We start from the raw sequence: 20,518 nt of genomic DNA, 5'->3' as shown, positions 1-20,518 counted from the left end.
GCAAACCCACCTCGAGGAGTCTGATGAGGGCTTCATGTGGCCTTGGCTGTTCTCCTCCCACACACTGTTGGCCAGCTCGTTGCCGATGGCCGACATCACCTTGATGAGCTCGATGGGCCAGTCGTCCAGGTCCAGGGAGCGCACCCGGGACAGGTGCGTGCCGAGGTTGCGGTGGATACCTGAGCATTCGATGCAGATGAGGGCTCCCAGGTTCAGGCTGGCCCAGTCAGGGTCTGCAGGAGGAGGGACACGAGCCATTAGGACAGTGAAACAGCCAACAGAACGCTGCTTGTGGATAAAGAGCTTGGCTCCAGGGGTGTCTTGTCTGAAAGCGCAGCTGGGAGGGCTGGAGTAGGGTCAGTGGAGATGCCAGTGGAGATCCCAACCCTTCTGAGAAACCCTCAAGGAGTAAACAAAAAAAAAGTGGGGTGTCTCAAAAGATGTATCACTCCACCTCCAGTCAAAAGAAAAACTACGAATTAGAGAGAAAAGGAGAAACAAAATATAAGTGCAGTGATGGGCAGCAGGTGGTGAAGCAGTGGAGAAAGGCCTTCCCTGGGCATCCTGAGCTGCTCAGAACCAATTACAAGGGGAAAAAGAGAAAAAAAAAATAAAGAACAAAAAACTCAACAAAAAAAATAAATAAGGAACAACAACAACAAAATTCTCTCTTGCCAATCACATCAACTGCCTCAACACCCACCTATCATCAGCCGTACATGGCTCTTACCCCTGACACACTCTGGGGGGTGTTTCCATCTCCAAGATCAGCACTAAGATGGAAATGGGACACTTGGAACAGCCCCAGTTTTAGTGTTTGAGCCAGAAGGATTCCACTCACCTAGAATAACCCCACAAACAACAGGGCTGGGACAAACCTGAGGCAAGATGGGAAATTCCATTTCCCAGCATGGTTCAACTCTTTTGCCACTGCCCTGTGTGATTTTAATCCAGATTTGTAGGAATCACCCTCTCTCCAACAAACACTCACTTTCACAAATGCAACTGAAGACATATGAGAGGAATGTTTGTTGTTTTTTTTTTCTCTCCCCTGCTGTCAGATCTTCTCTTCATGCCTGTGCATCCCAAAGGACTATCCCAAATGCCAAGCAGGAAAATGGTAATTAACTAAGAGGGCAGGCAATTCTTACACCCATCTAAATAAAATTTAGAGCTGACAGAAAATGAATTTCCAGCACTACCTTCCTTCCAGAAATATTTAATCCAAAGACTCATTTTAACTTTGTGCAACCCAAAACTGAAAAGTTATTTTTGGCAGCCAAAATACATGGAAACAAAATGTTTTGTAGTTCTTTGCCGTGTCATGTTTGGACAAAAAACAGGAAGGGAAAGCAGGTAATTTTAATTGAAAAGTCCCACATTTCACTGTGGGACTTTGATTCATTGACTGACATTTTTCAGTCAGTCCACAGAAATCCAAAAACATTCCCAACAAGAAAAATCCCCCATCTTATTCCACCTGAGCAGAAAAACACATCTTTTGTTCTGCCCATAACAAGTCTCATACTACAGATAATATAACATCTATATTATACACATACATCATTCCACATCTCCAAAGTATAAAGTGAGACTGAACTCCTGCCATGCTTTCTAAGCTTTTGGTGTGACAACCAGGACTAAGTCCTTTCCTGCATAATTCTTCAGATCACCTCCAGTGTTGTTTTGCCAATGGGGAAAACAATCTGAAAAAACAGCAATTTGTTGGTATAAACTTAAACACTGCAGATAATAATTTAAAATTTGCAACCTGTGACTCAGAATGAAATCCCTGACCTACAAGGGTCAGGGTTATCCTCACAAAAATCAGAAGTGCAATGAGCTCTAAGAGGCATGAACTCAGAATGAAGCAAGAGAATAAAATAGTGGTTTATATTATTCCAATTATTCTGACAGAACTGATGTTAAGGACCTGACCTCCCTCCCAAATACCTGTCAGCTTGAAGCATATCCAGTGTATTTTGTACTGAATAAATTCTCTAAATATTCACCTACTTCAGGGCATCACAGAATGGTTTGGGTTGGAAGGGTCCTCCCAGCTGGCAGCACTGAAGGAGTCCCCAAAGCCATAACCAAGAAATGTCACCCAGACACTGTTCTAAATTTCAACAATCTGACAACACACAGCTGAGTGTGAAGGTAGCAAATGGGGAAAGGCAAGGATTGAATTTGTTACAGAAGTGAAACTGTTCTCACCAATTCATACCAAAGAATCCACACATGGTTAACAAGCTCTAACTATTCAACATGGGTTTTTTTTCTTTTAAGAAGATGATACAAAACCAAATCCTTTTCCTGCTGATGCCAAGAGTAATTCTGAACTGGAGGATGCTCACAATACTTACAAGCACAGGGCAGGCTCTGCTCCAGGATGGACACCCAGGTTTGATGGTAAAAGGAAGGAAAAGCCCCCTCAGCGCAGCCAGACCTGTTATAAAGCTACTTTCCCCTCTTTTACTTATTCACAATTTGTCAATCAAAATATGAGGGTTTTAGCATCACTGAATATATCCAGCCAACAACATTCAGCTATCCATATTCTCCAAAATGTTTGGCTCTCTCCTTCCCTAAAAGCCTCCTCCCCACTGTGCCTTGCACCTCAGTCACAGTGATCATTTGCAGGCGAAAGCTCTTTTGGGAGAATAACCCCTCCCACTCTCTCCTTCACCCCTCTGGATCCCAGGAAAGGCTTTGCCATGCTAAATCTGAGTTCAGCAGGTGTCAGATGGGCTGAGCAGAGGGAATCCCTGAAAGGAGGAGCAGACAAGCCAGGGAAAGAAGCAGCAGGGGTGAAGGCATCTCAAGTCACAGCAGAGAGAGAAAATTCTGCAACTTTCCTATTCCTTGAGAGGTTTGGGTTTTCTCCTGTTCTGCACATAAAACTGTATCTTGTGATGGGTAGGACAGGATTGTCCAGATTATTACCTCGGGGTTTGGCTCTCAAATACAAAATACCCCAGAGTAAGCGATGAGACTCCTGGGCTGGAAAACTCACGATGAGACTCTGTTTTTAAGCCCTCCCTATTTTCCTCTGCAGCAGCAAAGACCTGATGTTCCATGTTTTCCAGACACCTCAAAAGAGTGGCTCATATTTATCGTCTCATCTTTGTAAGACTGGAAGAGCCAAAATCCAGCAAATTTAGCTGGGTTTGCCTAAGCCACTCCCTTCAGTGGCTTCTCTAGACAGAGAGAGTGCTCTGGGAAAAGGAACTGCCAGTTTGCTTCTGAAATATGAAATCAGATCTTGGGCAAAAACTCCAGCACCTAAAGAGCACTTAGCCTCACCTCTTGCTCTAGGATGGGAATGTTAGAAATAAGAACTTTGACTAACTTTAGCTGGAAGTTGCCAAAGGGCTGGGGTGCTGGCAGCACACAGCTGCTGCTGGAATAACATCCAACAAGGCAGAAACTCCCTGGGGAAACAAAGTGCTGCACAAAGTGCTAAAAAGGCAAAGAGCTCTAGAAAGAGGAAGAATGAGAATTCTGAAGTGGAAGATTGATGGCTCTTGAACAGAGCTGAGAGATGGCAACATCTCATATTCCTTTGCTCCCAAACATCTGGCTCTGTGGAGATGCAAACTGTGTAAGTGTTCCACGGGAGAGCTGGGGCTTTTGGGGGTGAGGACCTGCCAGGCAGGGCAGGAAGGGAGAAAAGGGAATAAAGCAAAGCCCTGTAGAAAAAGCTGCAGGCTGAGGTTCACCTCCTCTGTGTGTGTGTTTACATTTTAAAATACATTGCTTTGGAAATATCTCACATTTTTCCAAAGGAACGACCGCGGCCTTAAAATCAGGAAGGTCAAGGGGCAAGATGAGGGTGTAAATCATCTCTAAGAACACAAACAGTTCCAGTGAGGATTCCAAAATCATCCCCCTTCAAAAGCTGCACCACAGAGCATTGCCAAAATGGGCTGTGCCACCCTGCCCTCTCCCTACAACGTGTTCCTGGCACGTCCCTCCTGCTGGCACCACGCACGGGTGGCCAGCCTGGCCCACGAAGAACCTGGCTGAGACCCAGTCTGGCTGCAAGGGGGACAAAGAGAAAAATGAAAAAAAAAAACCCAGTGCTGCTTCCTTGCACAGTCATTTTCCTGATTAAACATCCAGCCTGGCTGCATAAATCCTGGGATATGTGCCTGACTGGGGATAGCTGGATTCTGGGCAGAGCTGAGATGGATCACAGATGCATCAGGAGGATGTGTGTGGGTGTGGGAAGTTGTCTGCAGTGAAGGGACTGCACGTTAGATATATAAATTATAACCCCCATATGTACATATTTATAAAATATAAATATATAGTCAACATAAAATTATCAGAAATATTATTTACAACATATTTATATTAGAAACATATATAGCTATAAAATATATAAATATAAAATATTATATATCTAGTTAGTAGGGTCTAGGAAAATGCCACCCACAGCTGAACAGTCAGTCTGGAGCAGGAATGAGCTCCACTGCCCCCCTGCTCTGCTCACAGGCAGCAGGGAGTATTTCAAATGAGCTAAATATACATGTAGGTCACTCACAGACTCCATCCCTCTCCTCCACCACCTCACCTGCCTTCTACCTGCACTACATCAAAGCCCTGGTGGAAATCTCAATGACCACCAGACCTGTGTGAAAGAACACTGATAAATAAGAGTGGCTTTGGGTTGTGGGTGTTAAAATATCAGCCAAGCCAACACTGTCCCTGGTTTATCATGAGCTGGGTCACCTTGAGTGGAACATAAAGACCAAACTGTGTAAAAGCACTTGGTATGGTATGAATGTCCATTTTAAACTGGGATGTCTTAGAATGGCTTAGACCAGTAGGCAAAACCCTAAACAGCAAATCTTAACAAAATACATACATATATATATATATATATATATATATACCCAAATAAATGAATATTTTTCCATTTTAAACATGTGCAAAAATTGCAAGAAAAGTTCTCACTTCCAAATATCAAAGAAATAAAAATGCACAAGTTCTCAATCCTTCAGCTCCCACAACTAATTGCTTTAGAGCAAGAGAACTTCCTTTTTGTGGCTTTGTTGCAAACCCCTGGAACTAAAGAGCACCAGAATAATGACCTGAGCCAGGGTTAGTGAGGTGAACCACAGCTCAAAGTATTCTCAAGAACACTCTTCTGAACACTAAGTATATGTTTTAGAAAATAAAAAAAGAGAAAGAAACACAAAGGGGAAGAAGAAAATAATCTCAAATCAGTTTTCTAGTATCCAGATATAATGAGCAATGACTTTGGTTTCTTCTGACAAGTAACCCTAAAAACCAAACCAAAGGAAGACCAATCAAGCTCTGCCTCTTTGAAAATATTACCATGGCACATGTGCCCTCAAAGGAGGAAAATGGAAGTAACTGATGTCAAAAAGCAAACTTTTTTCTTTATACTCAAAGGAAAGTACAGAAATGCTGACATTTAAAGTGGCATGTGAAACAAGGGGAAAAAATTAGGATGCATCTGACGCAGCATATATGAGCTATAAATTAACATCAAATAAGTCTGATTAAGCAAACTCCATAATGAAGAAGGAACGTGCAAACAGTATCTGGGATGTAATACAGGAAAAGACAAAGCCTCTGGTGGGTGTTCACACGAGTCTGGGCCAAGGAGAGTCTTGGTCAAGGAAAAGAGGTCAGTCTGCTCAAGTGAGTGGCTGTACTTACTCTGTGCTTCACAGTCCACGCAGTGGGAGTTGCCTCTGATGTTCCTGATGGACTGCAGGGCCATGGCCTCGTTCTGGCTGGTCAGGCGGGACTGCGGAGGGAAGGGAAGGCGTCAGCAACCAGGACCCGGCACAGGGAGCAGGAACAACGGCAGCAAACCCACAGGGCAGAGCAAGGGCGAAGGAATGGGAGCAAGAAACCTCAAGTCTTGGGTTTGCCTCGCAAGAAATAGTGATCTTTTGGCACCTCCAAGGCTTCTGGGGGCTCCAGCCTGGATTCTAACAAGTGGGGAGACAGCACAGAGGAAAACTGAGCGTGGAAATGAGCCCCCTTCCCAAGAACAGCAGTCACAGTGCAGGTTTGCTCCTGGAGATAAATAAGAACAGTATTTCCTGAGATCAATTTCTTTTATTGATGTGCATGCTCTTGCTAATGAAGACTAAGGGGTGGTTTGCAAAAGCAGCTGAAACCTTTTTATCATGAAAAGGTCACGATTTCACCTGATGGCTCCCATTTGAATTCTCTCCACGATGACCTGCCCGTGACCTCTACCTGGACCTGAGGAGGCTGTGACAACACACAGTTGTTCAGCAGTTCAGCTCTACCCAGCTGAAGTGTCTGGAGGGCTCTCTGAGAAGCCAACTGTGACCTGCACCAAGGGCTGGACTCTTTGAGACACAGTGATTCAAGCAGGACAAGGACCAGGTCTTGCAGGTGGAAATACCTTCTCCATGGGACACCTCCTAAACCTGCCCTTTGCTGTTCCAGCCAGCTCTTCTGACATGTTTTGAGAACCTCTCCGAGCCACTTACCAGTCACTCTTTATCCTCTTTTGTATCAATATTTCTGTGTAGGTGTTAAGGTGCAAACTTCCTGTTCTGTGCTCCCCTAACACACATCAGAATGTGTGAATCCACAAAAAGCAAGAAAACATGTACACTGTGATTTTCCTCCACCTCAGTAATGCATATTGGAAATAAATACACTTTTTAAAAGAAAATGGGAAGTAAATTATACTGTGGTGATGGTAATGACTGGTGTTTGATCTACTCTGGTACCTCAGGGCAAGGAAAGTAGGCATTAAATTCAAAATATGAGTTTCCTCCTTGCAATATAAAATCATGAAAGACAACTGTTAGGTGGGTAATATTAAAGGATCTACAAGTCTTTATTTTACAGTTATTGCCCATTTCTCTCCCTCAACCACCACTCAGCACCTTGCACTCTAACTGTGAAGTGTTTGCAGACACATTGACTTAAGATGTTCTCCCAAACATAAGCACTGGCTGAAGATGTCTCAGATTTTAAACATTTATTTTGCCAGGAAAGGAGAACTAATCCCTCCTGCCATCATACAAAAGCATTTCAAGGTGGAAACCTGCTCCTCTTAGGCCATGTTTGCCCCAGGAAGCCCCAACTCTGCTGTGGGTGTAACGCACACATTCCTCCAGGAGTACAGGTTTAAAATGCAGAGTTCTTGATTTGGCTTTCATCTGAATGATGAAAGCCAAATCAAGATCCCTCAGTTATTGTCAGTGTTACTCTGTGCACCATACCTTGTTCTTGCTGCTCTCACACGACTGTAAACTGGCCAAGATCTGACTCTCTATGGCTTGGACCCAGGCGTCCCTTTCCTCATACGTGGTGGCTTCAAAGTGCCAAGTCTGGCCGGTGAGAGACACGATGATAAACTCAAAGTTTTCTTCTTGTTCTGAACAAAAAAATCACAATAGGAAGAAGAGACTGAGTTAAGGATATTGACAATTAGCTTAAACAATCTTGGTTGATGAGAATTTCTGCAATATAACATAACAGCTTTAAGCTGAAAGAGGGCAGGGTTAGGTGGGATATTGGGAAGGAATTGTTCCCTGTGAGGGTGGAGAGGCCCTGGCACAGGTTGCCCAGAGAAGCTGTGGCTGCCCCATCCCTGGAAGTGTCCAAGGCCAGGTTGGATGGGGCTTGGAGCAACCTGGGCTAGTGGAAGGTGTCCCTGCCCATGGCAGGGGGTGGAACGAGATGGGTTTTAAGGTCCCTTCCAGCCCAAACCATTCTGGGATTCCAGACCACACAAACGCAGGGCTGAGGTTTGAGCCTGGATCCCTGCACAAGGCACCAGGAAACAATGTGTGGATCTGCTGCTTTTTCCCTTCAAATGTTATGTAGATAAAGCCCTGGTTTGGGAAAACACTCAGTTCCTGGGTGTGTTTGTGAGTTTGGTGTCAAATCTGTACCTTTCTCAAACATTAAGTGGCCAACAAGCACTATTTGTTTTAAACCTGAGGTGCTAAGAGCTACATAATGTAAAAATCAAAGTGTGCCACAAAATAAAAGAAGAATGGACTATAAAGAGCTGACAATACAGAAAATTTAACAATTTACCCTCTTCTTTCAAGCAGTTTTTACATGCACAGATATATTAAAGAGATGTGTACATTTTCTCCTCCACAGCATAAACACTGGGATAATAATAATAATCACTGGGATATAATACAGGATTAAAATCAGTTCAACCTATTCAACATTCACGTTCGATATGGGAGATGAGAAAATGATCTGAGCAGCCAGCAGAGAGGGTCAGAGGAATATCCTTAGGGCTACTGCAGGATAAGGACAAGTATTCAGGCCAGAGGAGCAGCACAAGAAAATACCAGCAGAACTGCAATAAATGGACACACACTCTACCTACACATGGGACACCAATGGCAAATTAAAAAATCAAGGAAGCTGAAAACAGAGCAAGTGGAATTGGGAAGGGCTCGCATGAAGCATGAAAGAAAAGAATAATAAGAGCACAAAACTCTGGTGAACATCAGCCATAACGAGCTTTAGAAAGAGCATTTTGTCTGGTAATGACTTATTATATATTCAGAGACACGAACTACCCTGTTCCCTCTCATCCCCAGGCAGGCACAGACAAGGGACAAATCCAGCACGAGCTCTAAAGGCAGCACTGCTGCCACTGCCGGTCATCTTCCCAACCTGTGGGGTTTGCTTGGATAAACTCCATGCTAGCAGAAGGTTACTTTGCACCTTGAGGTGGGAATAAACATGGAGTTGAAGCTTATTTTCAGGTGCAGGAGAGCACCTGAAGCAGCAGTTTTACTAAGAACACAGTGTGTGGAATAAGTGGGAAAAGAAATCATAGAATCACAGAATATCTTGAGCTGAAAGGGACCCACAAGGTCCAACTCCTGGCCCTGCCCAGGACACCCCAACAATCCCACCCTGTCCCTGAGGGCATTGTCGAAACCCTCCTGGAGCTCTGGCAGCCTTGGGGCTGTGCCCACTGCCCTGGGGAGCCTGGGCAGTGCCCAACCACCCTCTGAGGGAAGAACCTTTCCCTGAGATCCAGCCTAAATCCCCCCGACACAGCTCCATGTTGTTCCCTTGGGCCAAACATTAATGATCCAGCTGTACAGCTACAACTACTTTTCTATTTTAGCAACACTGTGTTACAAACAGGTAGAATCATTACCCAAAATGTTACGAATAAATCGTGGGAAAAGCCTCATTTATCAAACAGAGCTCTCCTGTTCCTGAGGAAGATGTAAGAGGAACTACCTGCACCATAAATGAAATTCTGTTCGGTCCTGTGCTCTGTCTCCTGTAGGATCACACAGTTAAACTCTTCTACACCTGATCACCCACCACGCCACTCCCCTGTAAGCCAAAGGTCTGGTACAAGCTGCAGGAGCTGCCTGTTAGTCAAAATGGTCATTTTGCCACCTTAAGGTAAAAATTCCCCACGCTTCCTCCTTTTTACGCAGGCACAAGACTATAGGGATGCAGAGACCCAGAAAAGGACAATGAGAGGGACTTCTCCAGTGCACTGGTAAGGCTGACCACCCAAAGAGCAACAATTTGAATACAGGGTATATAACTAACACTCAACAGCATACATGGTGTATATTGGAGTGTCTCTGCACCACTCCTGCACCAATCCACCCTGCTTTTAAGTTTGAGGCGACTTCCCAGCATTAGGATTCCAAACCTTGAAGGAGTTATGCACAACCAAGCTGCAGCAACACTGAACCCTCTGATCTCCCACTGAATAATGGTGATCAAGCAAAGGAAGCTGGTTTGCCCAGGTGAGATACTGGTCCTGGAGTGTGTCCAGGGAAGGGAACGGAGCTGGGGAAGGGGTTGGAGCAGCAGGAGCAGCTGAGGGAGCTGGGGGGGCTCAGCCTGGAGAAAAGGAGGCTCAGGGGGGACCTTCTGGCTCTGCAACCCCCTGACAGGAGGGGGGAGCCGGGGGGGGTCGGGCTCTGCTCCCAGGGAACAAGGGACAGGAGGAGAGGGAACGGCCTCCAGCTGTGCCAGGGGAGGGGTAGGTAGGACATGAGGAGGAATTTCTCCCTGGAAAGGGTGGTCAGGCCTTGGCAGGGGCTGCCCAGGGAGGTGGTGGAGTCCCCATCCCTGGAGGTGTTTGAAAGGCACGTGAGTGTGGCACTTGGGGACGTGGTTCACTGGTGAATATGGTGGTGCTGTGTTAATGGCTGGACTCCACGGTCCCTAAAAAGCTGTGCCAGTTGAACACACCTTCCCCATGCCTTCCCTGCTTAAACACACCAATTTGTTTTTCCTAAGCTCCACTGTGAAACAAAAGCAGCACTGCCTGCTCCATGTCACCCCCAGGCAACGCCTACAAAAGACAGGGAGCAAACCTGTACATCCTTAACCACTGCACACGGGAACAGGAGAATCCAGGCAGCAGGATGAAATTGTTCAGTTTTACTCTTCAGTCAAATTATAGGTTGTGCTATTTAAATCCCTGTGAGCCCAATCACAAAATTTTATTAAACAGTTTTCCATGTTTAACAGTTAGTCATGGAAAGGTCCACTATAATAGTATTTTAGCACCATCAACCTGTCGAAATCAACCTGCCCAATTACTCCAAACTACATTAATAACACCGGATATTACACTAATTGTGTCCAGTTTCTATGCAGACGAGGTCCCACGGGGCTAATTCTGCATCCTCAGGGGCAAGCAACTCAGCCATCAGCCTGATTTCACCAGGAATCCCTCCTCATTACACAAGTTCAGGCTGTCAAACTTTTTTTTTAAAAAAAAAAAAGGTTAATGGGCCAATCAGTCATCAATTATTTCCTGGAAGGGCAGCAGAGGAAGGGTTAAAGTGCGAAGAACCAGCTGCCACTGACTTCCATTTGGAAGCTATTATCAACAGGAGATATCTAAAATGTTGTTGTTGTTGTTTGTTTTGCCTTTTTTTTAGAGTGGGAGGGGTGGCTGGGATGGGAAATGAGCCAAAACCCTGAGACTGTGATGACACGGAACCTAAAGCATAAGGGATTGTTTTTCTGTTAGTGGAAGTGGGAGTGCATTCCATGAATTTTAGGAAAACCCCCAGACCACAAGAGCCACCACAGCACTTCCAAAAAGTTACACAATACCACTGGTGATGCTGCACATAAGGGTGGGCAGGCCCTGGCACAGGTTGCCCAGAGAAGCTGTGGCTGCCCCTGGATCCCTGGAAGTGTCCAAGGCCAGGCTGGACGGGGCTTGGAGCAACCTGGGCTAGTGGAAGGTGTCCCTGCCCATGGCAAGGGATGAGACTGGATGAGCTTTGAGGTCCCTTCCAACCCAAACCAGTCTGGGATTCCATGGTACTCTTTTCACCATCATCCTTCCATAGTCAAGTTACTGCATTTAACCTGAATTCACATTTTGTTTTGCTCTGCCAAAAGCCAGACATTGCCACAGCCCACCCACTTCTGGAAAACCAGAGACAATTTCTGAGAAGCAAAGGATTGTGCAAGAGAAAATAAACACTTAGGCACAGCCCCACTGCCTGTGTCTGTGGTGTGTGACAGAGATCAGATTTAGAAAACTACACTGAAAATTACCACAGGATACAATTAGTCTATAACTTCTTCCAGAGAACTCAATTAAGTTGATGAAAATGTAGGGAAAACGAGGGTCCAGAAGCGGTGACGCCTCTTGGTACCTGGCAAGAGCTGTTCTAAAGAACATGCAGGAATCACTTTGATATCAATTCCCACTTCCAACCTATTTTATTCTCAATATTAAGAACTGTATAAATAGCCACAGACACCTTGCACCAGTGTTTGAACAAGCACAGTTCAAAGTCACAAAATCATCGAGTATCAGGTCAGAAGGGACGTCAAGGATCACCTGGTCCAACCTTTCAGCACTGAAAGTCAACAGAAGGCAAGGGCTCTTCTCTGCCAGCCACTGTACAGTGAGAAAGTACACCCATTACACCCATCCCAAAAGTCAGCTTTTAAACAAAAAAATATTCCTGTCTTTCACAGGATCATAAAATGATAGCACCGTTCAGGTTGGAAAAGACCTCCAAGATCATCAACTCCAACCACTTTCATGGGTATAAATCAAGGACTCGCCAGGCTTAAGGTGTTTCTCACTGGCACCCAGCAATATTTTGCCAGAATCAGAAATATAAATAAATAAATAAATAAATAAATAAATAAATAAATAAATAAATAAATGTTCTGGCTTCCAAGGCAACCAGACTTTGCCCAAGGTAGTTGTCATCAGGGGGTGCTGGTGCTGATCAACAGTAACTCACCACGCACGTCCGGCACGTCCAGCAAACACTTCCCAGAAACAAGAAGTCAAGTGCAGCACCAGAAGATTCTCAGTGGTGCATTTCAAACACCCCTGAAGGCCCCTTCAAGGGCTGTGGTTCCAGCTGGAATGCTACTCATGCCTGCCTCCAGTAACACCCAGACCCAGTTCAGCTCCCTTTTCATCACGCCCTCCTTCCTCTTGCAAAAATCTCTTCTGCTCAAGCACCATCCTCATAACCCTCCACCCTTTCAAAAGGGTGGCAAGCAGGAGCTGCTGAGGTGCCCTGCCACGCACTGTGAGATGTTTACGACACACAGTTTGTGTTATTTACATCCTGTATAACGTTAACTCTCCTCACCTTTTGCCACTCGGTGTAAATTACCCCCCTAACTTGGCAGATGTATGTTTATTAGCAGCCTCAATTAAGGAAATATTTGTGCCATGTCCCACTGGGCATGGCTATGCTAATACTTCTCTCCCCTTTCCAAACCCAGTGTCTAAATCTAATTAGTTCTGAAAATCAACCCTATCAGGACAATAGAGCTCTGCTTTTGCTTGCCCACAGCTCTTGATAAAGGTTGTATTCCACTGGAAGAATTTTATACTGTTTTATATTGCTGCCCACGAGTGACAAACTGCTGATGAAAGGCACTGAACCCCCCCCTACCATACGGATTTGTTGTTTTATTTGGATGCCAAGACTTCTAAAAAACTTTAAAAATTCAGTTTATGCAGGATGTAACTTCCTGCACAGGCACAGCACCATGGCAGCAAAGGCATCACTAACTCTGAAACCAAAGGGAGGTTGGGGGTTCATGAATATCCAAACTAAAGGTTGCCCATCAGTGCCTGGCAAATCTGACCCAGCACTGTTTAAAATCACATATGTAACTGAGAAGAGTGGAAAAATGAAGATTTAATATCTTTATGCAGGTTAAACCACAGCATGCAGAGGCCAGGCATTAAATTCCATAAAGATGATCCTTTCCACTCTGCTGCAAAATCATAAAATCACAGAATCCCAGACTAGTTTGGGTGGGAAGGGACCTTAAAGCTCTCCTCATTCCACGCCCTGCCATGGGCAGGGACATCTTCCCCTACCCCGGGCTGTGCCAAGACCTGTCCAACCCAGCCTCAGTCTGCTGATACAGAGAAATAATTCTCTATTTTAACAGCACTCCAATGATAGCAGGTGCCAGTGATTCCAGCAGGTCTTAACACCAGAGTGGGGTTTGTTTCAAGCATAACTCACTGCTACTAGATATTTTCCCCCCCTGGAGAATCAAAGGATTGCTTAAAGCCTGGCTGCCTGCAACAGGGAGTGGGTGGGACTTTTTCACTTGTCAGTGGCTCCCTATAGAAAAAACCCAGATCTGAAAACTAAGAGTTTAGGAAAATCCTAAAATTCACGAGAGTAAGATTTCTTGCAATGATAAAAACTGATGGAGGACAGAGTTGTGGAATTTTTACCTCCTTTCCACCTGACAGGAGGGTGGAGCCAGGTAGGGCTGGTGTTTTTTCCCAAGGAACAAGTGACAGGACAAGAGGACAAGCCTCAAGCTGTGCCATGGGAGGTTCAGGGCATCAGGAAGAATTTCTTCTGGAAAGGATGGTCAGGCCTTGGCAGGGGCTGCCCAGGGAGGTTTGGAGTCCCCACCCTGGAGGTGTCCCAGGAAGGCCTGGACATGTCACTCAGTGCTCTGGGCTGGGGGACAAGGTGGGGATTGGGCACAGGGGGGACTTGATAATCCTGGAGGGCTTTTCCAACCTAAAGGATTCTGTAGTGCCCTCAGAAGGTAGAGTCCTTCAGGGCTCTTACACCCTGTGAAAATCCCCCCCTTGCCCACCCACAGCACTGCTTTTGCCGTCCAACAGCCAAGAGGGAGGAGCCCCACGGACGGAGGATGCTCCAGGATGCCACCAGGCTGGGCACCCTCACACCCCCTCGGCACAGCTGCAGCACCTGAGCTGCACAGTTCTCCACCCTAACCTGAGACTGGCTACCCAGAAGCACAGAGAATACCTAAAAATAGCGACAAAAATCACTGGAGAGGCTGCTTTCTGCTCCAAGACTTTAGAACCCAGACTGAAGGGATGGAAATATTTTTGGTGTGTAAATAGGTGCAACTGAGCAAACACGAGCTGAGCACCAGAGCAGATTTGTTATCCTGGACTGTCATTTCCCATCCTCGTTCTCTTTTCTGAAGGCACAATTATGGAAGCACGTGGCTTTAATGCCCACAATGCTCATTAACTCGACATGCGCCCGTCTCACCACTGCAGCTCTCACAGAGGGGCTGAAGGGACCAGCTCAAAGCTATGGAGAACTCTGAACCTGCAGTTTTTAGGCGGGAGAAAACATCCAAATAAAGATTCATTTGCCTAATTTTAGAATTTCATTCTGTGTCTCAAAACTCTTTGGGCCATGGCCAGCAGGACTACATTCCCATACCACGGTGTCTTTGATCCTTAGTTTGATGAGTAAGATAAAACATCCCTGAAAATAGACATGCCCTAAAAAAACCTTTGTCCGTGAAACACAAGGGAATTCTATATATTTGTTTCCCTGCTGCGATTTAGTAACAGGTAGATATAAAATCACAAGCTTCTCAAGCAGTAAACCTGGAACAACAAATATGCTGATTAGAAGAAAAATTTGGCTGGGAGATAAAGATCAGCAACTATAGAGAAAATTAAAAATTACTAAAGAGGAAAGTGGGGGGAAAAAACCCAATCAAATCTTATGACTATCTGACAATCATTTTCTCTCATTGTGTTTTGAAAAGAAAAGAACAAAAAAGACAGCTCTGAAAGGTAATGATGTTATGTTTAGACTGAGAAACAAAATAAAATTACACTTTAAAAAAGCTGCCTTAACAAGCTGGAATAAAATCCCAGTTTTGTTTCCTGCACACACTTTGTTTGGCAGGGAGAGCAACTAGCTGTAATTGTGCAAAAAAAGGAGGGTGATATAAATCACCAAAGGTTAATGACCAGGATGTGAACAGAGGGACTTGTTTACAGAAATAGCTCGCAATTTAAAATTTACAAGAGATTTAATGCCACCGCTTGGCAATCACTAAAATCAACAGCCCAGAAAACAGTGACATTAAGAAAAATATTACAGTTATAATCATTCCAAAATAAGTCAATTAGTGTTAGGGCAGGCGCTCGCCATTACTTGACCCATTTGGTTTGCACTTAAGTGAAGAGAAAAAAAAATCCCCCTCCCTTCCAGCGAGATTACTGAGTTGTGACCTATTTTGCATTCCCTGTTTCTTACTCCATCCCTCTTCCATGCTGCTGGAGATGGTGGTGCTGGAGTGTTTTTTTCACCCCCTCTCCTTGCCTGGTTTCCAAGTAATTCTGACCTTTGACATTTGTAATAATAAAAAAAAAATATATATATATAAAAAGGCAGTTTATAATTGTGTTGTTCAAACGAAGGTGGAGGTGTGGGGAGGGGGAAATAAATATATAAAATTCCATGTGCTATTATACAAAAGGCATGACGGCTGTCTTGGGTGGGAAAAAAAGCAATGTAAGTCAATTTGTGAACTTTGGCACCAGGTGACCTTTAGAAATACAACAATATCCAGAATTTACAAGCAAGAGCAGCACATGCAAATGACCCGGCACTGTCTCGCCTCTGGATTAGAGCTGCAAAGAGCATTATGGAGAAGGCTTGCACAAAACAAATTAAGATTGTTACTTAAATGTCACGGCACACTATTGTATTTGGCTACAGATCATTACACCTGATACTAACACTTTTAAAAACTGTAATAACTTGGGAAATATTACATTGAGTGCCCACACGGAGAAAGGGAAAATATATATGTATCTCCTGAAAAAAAAAAATAAAAGGAGAAAATGGGTTCCTGAAGTAATTTAAACATCACCACTCCACGACTAGAGGGAAAGGTCAAGATTTAAGTAAGCTGAAAGGAACACAAATGGCAAAGTAAAAGGCACAACCAGAGAGACGGAAAGCCCAGGTGGAATGACTCTGCAAACACGGGTGGGACAGGCATGCTCGGGGCAAAGCTCACTTCCATGCCCACACTGGGGAAGGGACAGAGGCAAGGAGCACGAAGTTTTGGAGAAGAGGGTTAAAAAAAAGGGGGAAGAGAGGAGGTTTCCATCTGGGACGGGTGGGTTTGTTACCTTCGGTGTTGGTGCTGCTGCTGCTGTAAATATTTCGCAGGCTACCAACACGGTTTAGTTTCCAAGCTTTGCGTTTGGCTGCGTCCAGAGAGCAGGAGGGGAAGAGAAAAAAAAGAGAATAAAAATAAAGAAAAAGAAGGGGACCAAAAAAAAAAAAAAAGAAAGAAAATCAATGAAAAAGGGGAGAAAAGAAACATCAAAAAGCATGTGAAGTAAAATACAAGCACGAGCCTGTTAACAAGTGAAGAGTTCCACACAGAAAATGCACACAGGACCACTCAGCCTCTCCAATCCACGGCCCAGACAGAAAAACTCTTGAGAAGGATTTTTCTTTCAGTCTCTACAATGTGACATGACAAGATTAAATGGATCTGCTATTGGAATAGACAAAAACAGACCAGGAGAAGTAAAAAAAGGCAGGAAGTATTTGTGCAAAGGATACAAGACTAGACAAAACAGCTACTGTAAAATGCGATTTAATTCATGACAGAACAGCCTGACAAGAGCTCCTTTTCCTCCAAAAGCCTGTAGGGATCACTTGGTGCCTGGAGTTCACCCTTAAACTTCCTTTTTACATCATCGCCTTTAAAAATTGAAGTGATGATGTAATGACCTTGAATCCTCTTAACAACAAATGCTATTTGTAGTGCTGAGCTCAGAGGCATTAAAATCATCACAGAACCACAGAATGGCCTGGGCTGGATGGACCTTAAAGCCCACCCAGTCCCACCCCCTGCCATGGGCAGGGACACCTTCCACTAGCCCAGGCTGCTCCAAGCCCTGTCCAACTTGGCCCCATCCAGGGCTGGGGCAGCCACAGCTTCTCTGGGCATCACCTAATTATTCTGAAGAGTGTCAAGCAGACATTGATGCAATCAATGTTTGTGGTCCTCCCTTCCTTCTCCCCTGGCAAATCACTGCAAAATCAAGGTCTTTATTTGGAAAGGGAAAAAAAAATAAAATTGATCCTTTACACAGAACAGTAACATCCCCATTTTATTAGAATTGACTCAAACTTTGAGATTCTCTGAGTTCCTGGCTGCTGTTTCACAATTAGCAGAAAATATTGCTCAAAAACACTCCACTCCTGTGCTCATTAGGGAAGAGCACATTTTCACCTTCTTTAAAATCGACGCATTTTGCCTCAAGAGTGAAATCCCAGCATGAGAAGGATGTTCAATCAAAAATATGTTTAGGCTGAGATTCATCAGACAGCAACTGCATGAAACATCCAAGTACAACAGGACACTGCTAGCACTGCCAGCAACTGAAAAACCAGGGAAGTGGTGGGATTAGCATCCCTGGAAGTGTGACTGTGGCCCCTGGGGACCTGGTTTAGTGGTGAACACGGTGGTATTGTGTTAATGGTTGGACTCAACGATCTCAGAGGTCTCCTCAGGGACCTTAGACCCTCCCCTCTCCCACCACAGATGCTCCTCACCCTTTGGGATGACAGGGACATCACACAACATACCGAGTACTGGGATACAATAATTTAAAAATTTTCTTTCTGTATTTATGAGGGAACTTTTTGAATGCCCCACAAAAGTCAGACCAAACGGTTGCTTCCAGGGAAAAGGAACAGTGACAAGAAGTCATTCCAATCTTTAACAAAAAGCCTGGTTTTCAGCTGAAGAACTAAGGCTGTTAAGCTATATGAGGTTTTAATAAAGCCATCTGCAGGCTTTTATGTCATATACAGAAAAGGAGGACTGGATTCGCAGTGACATCATCAAATCTGAAAGTGTTTTCACTGGGTGCATCCTTCAAGCTGAAAAAAACCTTTCATTTTAACAAGTCTCAGCACCTACAGAGGCACAATTGCCCAAGAGAACTTGTTTTCCCTCTAAAACATTTACATATAAATAGGAAAAATCGAGGTTTGGCACCCCTCTGAAGGGAAGATGGTCTGCAGTGCACAGAGACCCTTTCCCAGTCCCTTTTCCATTTTTCACACTTTAATGGCATGTTTGAGTCTGGCTGTATGAGCAGGAGTGAACTCTCAGCCTGGTTTTCTATTAACCTATTGATGAAATAATCCATTTTAATGTGGTAGGTGTCAGGTCTTTCCCTTCTCTTTAAACAAATGGACTTTTCCCACAGTGATGCTGAGGTCCTGATACATCCCAGTGTGTCCTTTCCCACTGATTAGGCTCCAGCCTGTTTGCTCCAGGTGCTCTCCTGGCTTTGAGGATTCAATAGGATTATCAGCAGCAGGGTTTGGGCACTGCCAAGCGCAGCCTCTGCGGGGTGACTGATGTGCCAGGACCCAGTGGAGCCTCCTACCCTACCTGGTTTTGGAATGACAGTGTTGTTACCGACCAACAAGGCTGGAGCAGGCACCACAGGTCATTATTTGCCTGGTTTGGCTTTCACTTATATCACAGGATATTCAGCCTCTCCAGTCTGGGTTCACTTGCTGGGTCCAAAGTTAATTCAACAAAAGCTCTTGTTGCCAACTCTATATATCTATATATCTATATCCATATTATATCTATATTATATCTACATCTATTATTTATATCATATACACACTTAAACAATCAAATCAACCCCAACTGGTTACCAAGAAAAAGCTGTAAGAAACACTCCATTATGTAACATCAAAACTCACTAATTAGAAAGATCCTTAAGGCAGATTGATTTGAAGTATCTCCTGGAAGTGTGTTTTCTTCCAAAAAAGCCACTAAGAAGTGTCTCTAACTAGAGATTCCAGAAAAAAACCCAGAAACACACCTCTCTCAAACATCAAATACCTGGAATGAATTTAACTACATATACCCATACCATCAAGTGCCACATCCACTCAGTTTTTGAGCACTGCCAGGGATGGTGACCCCTCCACTGCCCTGGGTGCCCCTTTCCAATGCCTGACCACCCTTTCAGGGAGGAATTTTTCCTGATGTCCAACCTGAAACGGACTCATACAAATTTGGAAGGGTTAGAAGTGTTTTCTGCTGTGGTTTTCCTACAAAGAACCTTAAACTGCTTAAATCAAACACACCAGGACACTCGTGAGGTGAAGAACTGCTACAGACTGGTTGCTGCAAATGGGGAAAGGCTGCAGAGCACACAGAGCCTGGAAATCATGGAAGCCTTTGCCATGACTTGGTAGGCACTGACTGGGCTCACTGTGCTTTTCCAGAGGCAATTCCACTCCTTTATTTCAGCTTTCTGTGTCCTGAGCTGCAATTTTTCCATTTGTGAGGCAGGGACTGTGATGCACATGCTTTGAAGTGGGAGCTGTACAGGTTACTTGATGGCTCTGCAGGTCTTTGAACATCCAAAAACAACCAAAAGAGAGCCCTAAACACTGAATCCAAGCAGAAGATACTTAAATCCAGTGGGAGATGACACATGTTGGGTCTCTCCATGACAATGGAGTGCATGACAATGCAGCTCTGGGAGGAAATCCAGCTGGATCTGGAGACAGAGAGGCCTCCCTTGCTGATGTTTTTGAGGACTCCACTGTGAGCTGAACTATACCCACTTAACACACACACACTCTGGATGTAAAACAGCCTCTCACATCTTAGAGTGAAAATAGGCATGTTGGTATCACAGAAGAAAACCAGGCTTCAGCAGAACCTTTTGCCAAGATATGGAGTAACTGGGAATCAGTTAAACTTGATCACTCCCAATTCCCCCCTCTCTCTGTACTTGTGCAGACAGTAACTCCCCAGCTGTGACCATCCCCCCGCAGACAGAATCTCTGTGGTTGCTTTCTTTAGCAGGCCTGCTATTTATTCTCTGTTAATGAATCTACTTGTCCTGTTTTGACTAGGTTTTGTAGTAAATATGTTTACTACCACCATGATCACGTACCATTCTTTCTTAAAGCAGCAGATGTTTGTAGAAGGAATGTACCCACGTGTGATCTGAGGATCCATCTGTTGGGTACCAGGGAAGTTCTCTGAGGATGCTCAAGGTACTGTATTCAACAAAACCTCATATTAACCCCTTTAAACCTGCACTAATTCAGTTCTCTATACATTTTGATAAGCAGAAATATGCTTTTACTCTTAGGAAAGTCTTAATACCTACAGTCTCACCCTTGCTGATGAGCAGAACAGGAATTTGCCC

The 20,518-nt window shown here is 44.6% G+C and overlaps 1 protein-coding gene across 10 annotated transcripts in view; it reads right to left on the bottom strand.

Moving 5' to 3' along the window:
* The window catches only part of LOC127472607 (arf-GAP with GTPase, ANK repeat and PH domain-containing protein 1), a 314,949-nt gene that overhangs the window by 39,360 nt on the left and 255,071 nt on the right, over nucleotides 1–20,518 (bottom strand). For 9 of the 10 annotated variants that reach the window (XM_051791074.1, XM_051791078.1, XM_051791075.1 and 6 more), the window contains 3 exons: nucleotides 7,251–7,405; nucleotides 5,695–5,785; nucleotides 11–233 (listed from right to left, as the gene is read on the bottom strand). In XM_051791074.1, coding sequence (XP_051647034.1) covers nucleotides 11–233; nucleotides 5,695–5,785; nucleotides 7,251–7,405 — 469 coding nt within the window. The other variant, XM_051791073.1, reaches the window with a different exon arrangement.

This window comes from Manacus candei, unplaced genomic scaffold (assembly GCF_025592945.1).
Source record: "Manacus candei isolate 608988 ecotype Guabito, Panama unplaced genomic scaffold, ASM2559294v1 h1tg000029l, whole genome shotgun sequence".
NCBI classification, from domain to species: domain Eukaryota; kingdom Metazoa; phylum Chordata; class Aves; order Passeriformes; family Pipridae; genus Manacus; species Manacus candei.
Note: the sequence above shows the minus strand (reverse complement) of the source record. Positions and strands in the feature narration are given on the sequence as shown.